We start from the raw sequence: 6,000 nt of genomic DNA, 5'->3' as shown, positions 1-6,000 counted from the left end.
ATGGGAGTAAGGCAAACTGGTGGAGGTAGTGTGGTGCTCTGGGCATTGTTGTGTTGGGTATGGCCAATAATAACAATGTTAATTTAACACATACTGTCTACCTAACCGTTTATACAGAACAAGTATATCCCCATCATGGCAGCAGTATTTCCTAATGGCAGTGGCCTCTTTTATCAGGATAATGTGCCTTGCCACACTACAAAAACTTGTTAGAGGAACATGCTAAAGATTTTGAGATGCTGATTGATGTCCAAATTCCCCAGGTCTAAATCCAATTGAACATCTATGGGATGCATTGGAGGGGTCTCACCACTATACATACTATATGAGCACTAAAGGCGAGACCCGGAGCATGCGCACTAAAGCAGGCTCCAAGGATTGGCATTCCCTGCTAGGCAGTGAATGTTATGTCACTAGTGACCTGCAGGAAGAAGAATGCCGGCAATGGAAAGGCTTGTACACGTGTGACTACCTCTCTACTCCTTCACACAGCTGGTGGTCATAACTATCTGTACTGGAAATGCCATCTATTACACACACATCTATTTATCTAATATCTATTTTTCTTTCTTATTTCTATCTGTATCTAATTTATATCTATCTATCTAATATCTCTCTCTCTCATATCTGTGTATCTATCTATCTATCTATCTATCTATCTATATCTATTATCCATCTATCTATCTATCCCCTATGTATATCTATCTACCTCATATCTATCTGTCTATCTCATATCTATCTATCTATCTATCTATCTATCTCATATCTATCTATCTATCTATCTATCTATCTATCTCATATCTAGCTATCTATCTCATATCTATCTATCTGTTATCCATCTATCTCATATCAATCTATCTATCCATCTATATCATATCTTTCTTTCTCATATCTATCTGTTTATCTAATATCTATCTATCTATCTCATATTCATCTATCTAATATCTCTCTCTCTCATATCTATCTATCTATCTATCTATCTCATATCTAGCTATCTCATATCTATCTATCTATCTCATATCTAGCTATCTATCTAATATCTCTCTCATATCTATCTATCTATCTATTTTATCTATCTACACTACGATAGCACATGCTGAGACAATAAGCTGGTGACAATGACACCTCCTGACAAATGCCATCTATAACACTGATACACTGACAAACTCAGCCCTGCTACATCTGTCTATCAGAATGCTACTGAAAATGCTATTGCTACATATTATCCAACATACAGTATACATGTGTATATATTTATATATAATCTACACAGAGAAACACACACATCTACTAAGGCTGTAGAGACTGCTGTGCACTTGCCCACTTGCCTTCAGCTACAGGTTCTGCATGCCATAAAGCAGCCATAAAGGGGGTGTGATCCCTGTTCTAGAGGTGGATGAGGAGTGTTACAATAAGAAGGCTTTGTGTCTTGGAGATGTGTCACAGCCCCCTTCCCTGTACCAAGTCACAGGCTCTGAATCTAGAGTAGTCACTTTGCTCCTGTTCTCTTCCTCTCCTCTCTCTCTCCCTGTGTTTTACTTTGTTGACAGCCCTGCTAGGGGCCTTTTGTTACCTCTCCAGCCAATGAATGCATTTTACGACAGAGAACAGTTGGGATATAAAAAGAAGGAGTCCCTGTGCCTAGTACATGATCTGTGGTTGCCTACCCCTCCCCTATAAAGACCTGCACAAGGCAGCTGTCCTCTGTGCACCAGCAGCAGCAGCAGCACTCAGCCTGGACACTCAGCTATGCTGTCTCAGCGCTCCCCACTCTTCTTCTGCATGCTGGTTCTGTCCCTGGAGTTTTCCAAGAGTGGAGGAGAGTCTATGATGGAGAAAGGAGCCCTGCAGGTGGAGACCTCTCTGGGAGAAAGTGAGGAGCAGGACTGCCCAGTGTGTATGTGGAGGAAGCACAGTAAGGAGATGAGGCTGGAGAGCATCAAGTCCCAGATCCTCAGCAAACTCAGGCTAAAGGAAGCCCCCAACATCACCAGGGAGGTGGTCAACCAGCTGCTGCCCAAGGCTCCCCCTCTGCAGCAGATCCTGGACCAGCACGAGTTCCAGGGAGACTCCTTCCAGCATAATGCTTTCGTGGAAGAGGATGAGTATCATGCCACCACGGAGACTGTCATCAGCATGGCACAGGAAAGTAAGTGCACCCCACTGCTCAGTACTGCATCAGTCACTATTGCTATAGCGCTGGAGGTTACAGCTTGTCAGGGCATTCACACGTGCTTTGTACCCACGTGTGACAGCTCACCCATTGATCATCAGTGCAGGCAATGTATGGCAGGAGCTGCTTGGCAATTCTCTTGGGCATAGTAGGGGTTAAATGCAGTTTCATGCCATCACCTGAGTGCATGCAAAGATTAAAGTGTCTAATGATGCCCTGAGATTGTATCTGCATTTACTGCTTTCACTGACACTATTGTAAGTTTAGCTAGCATATAATGTGCTGCAGTAATCTGGGTACTGTAGTGCCAGTAAAGCTCTTTGCAGACTCCACTAGTTGTGCCTTGTAGAGAACTGCTAGGCTTACAGTTTTTAATAAGTTAATGAAGTAACTGCGTAACTTCTTCAAGTATGAAGTGAACATAGAACCTTCGAAGGGACCTTTCACACAGGACAGAATATTCCACAAGAGGATTGTGGAATATACCATCCTGCTGAGTACTCTGCACCAAAATCCGCACTGCTAATGTGTAGATTTTGGTGCTGAATTGAAATTAGCAAAGTCCTGTCTGCAATTCTGCATCAAAATCTGCTGCTATCAGTGGGGATTGTTGTGCAGAATTCTGAGACGCGTATTCCGCTATGCTGTTGCAGAATATTCTGCCCCGTGTGAAGGTTCCCTTAGGGTGCTTTCACGCGGGACGTAGTTAGTCCGCACGGACATTTCTGCGTCAGTGATATTCCTATTGGGCTTGAATTTCGCATCTTTTAAAATCCATGCGTTGTTACTTCAAAACTGCACAATTAATTTCTGCAGCGGTAAAAGCTTTCTGCCATTGTTGCGGATTTCTAACATACAGGAAATGTAATTCCGCAATTAAAGTCTGCCGAAAAAAAGCACAACAAATTCCGCAAAATGTTCAGCAGAACTCATTCTGCAGTTAAAAATGCAACCAAATCTGCACTATTTAACAAAATCCGCAACTATTCTGCATCCTGCGGACTAATTCCGTCTCTTGTGAAAGCACCCTTATGGGGAAAACTGCAGAGTGCAGACTACCTACCTGAGGTTGCGGTTATATTACGGGATTTTTCTTATTATAGGGCCGTTTTAGACAAGCATATATGGAAGTGTTATAGATGACATTACAGCTGTATATCATCAGTATTTGCCTCCGTATATTTTATTTTCTCCTGGACAAATACTGATCCGTATTTGCCGGATAGAAAAAAGTAGCAAAACAGAAGCAGAAACGGGAAAAATAGGTCATGCTGTGTATCTATGTGAATAGATACATAGATTTATATTAGCTCTGTATTACAGTCCGCAAAACGTGGACCAAGTATGGAGCTAAATACTCATCTGAAAGGGGCCTGATTCTGTGAGCATCTAGTGTTAATCATTGCCTGTAAAAGACTTCTAGAGATTGTCTTCAATTTATGATAATCGCTGCCATAGTAATTAATGGACATGATAAAGATTTGTGTCACTCTATTGTGTAGATGGCAGTCATTAGCATAGAAATGAATTGCCTCCAAATGTCAGACACTGATATAAAGGAGCTGATCATATCATATCTGTGCGGTAATACTCAGTCTATAGTTGTTTGCAATCAGCAGAATTCATATCTTTTTAGAATTGTAGTTTGTGCATCCAATCATAATGAAATGTGTGTTTGATTGCTCAAAATGTGGATTCCTGGTGCTGAAGTATATATGGCAGAATAATGGTAATCTTGCAATGATTTTTCCTATGATACAGCCAACAACATAGCAAAGTAACAATGTGTTACATCTAGAAGGTGTTTGGATTATTTTGGATATGTATCAAAATGTGTCAAAGTTTGCTTCTGTTGACATTAAATTGTAATTTGAGACATTTATTTGTCAATCTGTTGAATCAAAAGTGACATTTTCTGTGAATGCTCTGAATGTGCACTATTCTGATTAATCATTTTATGTACAGGAATTTGGGCTGATCAAGCAAGCAATTTGATGACCTATTGTTACTGAAGGGAACCTGTCATAAGGTTTTCCTATGAAATGTAAGCTATGCATGTAGTAGTGCTGATAATGTGATTGGCATATTGCTATATACTGTTGTTACAAGTGCCCTGGTACCTTTACAATCCTCTTTTGAAGTTTTCCAATGCTGTATCAAAATTGGGCGAAAAGAGTCAGATTTTGGTGAAAGAGTCCGATTTTCTCCATATCGTTACGCCAGGCATGCCCCACAGTTTTGATGGACAGGCATAATAATTTTCTATCCTTTGATGAAATCCCGCACAGGCGCTGTGTCAAAGAATGCCCATGCTTCCATACCAGCATCCACCTTCACTTGCGCTCACTTCATGTACTGAATGCGCATGCGCTTTCACAGCCAGGTTCACCTGACAAACAGCCAGATGGAGTCTGATGTCATGCAACCCTGCAAGCAATGGCTGTGAAAGCGCATGCGTATTCAGTACATGAAGTGAGCGCAAGTGAAGGTCGACACTAGTATACAAGCATGGGGATCCTGTGACACAGCGCCTGCGCAGGATTTCATCAGAGGATAGAAAAGTAATATGTTGTCCATCAAAACCGGAGTCATGCCTGGTGCAATTGTGCAGAGAAAATCCTTTACCAAAATCTGACTCTTTTTGCCTAATTTTAATACAGTCCGGGAAAACTTCAAAAGAGGATTGTAAATGTATCGGGGCACATATAACAATAGTATACAGCAATATGGCAATATCATTATCAACACTATCAGGGCTCATTCACATGAGCATGTATAGACCGCGCATTTAAGCACGCTGTTTTCGTGAGTGTAATTCCTATGAATAGAACCCATTGATTTCAATGGGTTCATTCACATTTGCATACTTTTGTGGCATATTTCGGTCGCTTAAAAAAAACTGTAGCGTGTCCTATGTTTATGTGTATTTAAGCGCCAAAATACTGTATTAAGTATATAGAGTGCATAAATATGTTGCACAAAAATGAACGCACTTGCGTATGTACGCTGCATTTTGTGCAGCGTATTTACACGACCGAAACCCGCAATACACCATGTGAATGCATCCTTACATGTATAACTTAGATTGCGCAGGAAAAACCTGATGGCAGGTTCCCTTCACGGAAGATCATTAGTCTAGAGCTAGTTTACATGACTGTACACTTACTTATGTCTTCAAATGTATTATTTGTTGTGCACTTAGTTCTGTTTATTGTGACAACTATAGCACGGACATGGTTCTGCAATATCAGTTAATGTTACTTTCTCAATTATTACTGTACTTTTCATTAGTGTCGCACTTTTCCTGATATTTTCACCATTACTTGAAAGCTATAATGCTTAAAATCAATGCATTTCTATTGTGTCATATTTAAAAAGGGGTCACCTCACCTGGTCCTCGTACTGACAGAAGGACTGACATGTCCACAAAGTCATTACCTGATAACAAGTGTCCAACAAGTGATATGGTTTCCACATTCTGACAGAACAAGTTTCCCTAAGCAGCTGGGGTCATTGAGCCTCAAATGTCTCTTGTCTTAAGAGGGATACTGCTGTGTCATGCTTTGCAGCCTATGTAGAACATTTGCTTTGGTGTTTGTTAATACATTGTCTGCAGATTTATTGCAAAAACTATATAGATGTATCTCCATCTACTTGAAAGTTATTTAGAAATAGCTGAGGGTGGTCTATCTATCTATCTATCTATCTATCTATCTATCTATCTATCTATCTAAATCTATCTCAAATCTATCTATCTATCTAAATCTATCTCAAATCTATCTATCTATCTAAATCTATCTCAAATCAATCTATCTATCTCAAATCAA

At 40.3% G+C, this 6,000-nt stretch overlaps 1 protein-coding gene across 1 annotated transcript in view; it reads left to right on the top strand.

Annotated features, from left to right (window-relative positions):
* The first annotated feature begins 1,470 nt into the window (after nt 1-1,470).
* The window catches only part of GDF11 (growth differentiation factor 11), a 164,050-nt gene continuing 159,520 nt past the window's right edge, over nt 1,471-6,000 (top strand). The window contains exon 1 of the mRNA XM_066584949.1: nt 1,471-2,149. Coding sequence (XP_066441046.1) covers nt 1,750-2,149 — 400 coding nt within the window. The 5' untranslated portion in view covers nt 1,471-1,749. The remainder of the gene's footprint in view (nt 2,150-6,000) is intronic.

The sequence above is a fragment of the Eleutherodactylus coqui genome, chromosome 1 (genome assembly GCF_035609145.1).
Source record: "Eleutherodactylus coqui strain aEleCoq1 chromosome 1, aEleCoq1.hap1, whole genome shotgun sequence".
Lineage (NCBI taxonomy): Eukaryota > Metazoa > Chordata > Amphibia > Anura > Eleutherodactylidae > Eleutherodactylus > Eleutherodactylus coqui.
Note: the sequence above shows the minus strand (reverse complement) of the source record. Positions and strands in the feature narration are given on the sequence as shown.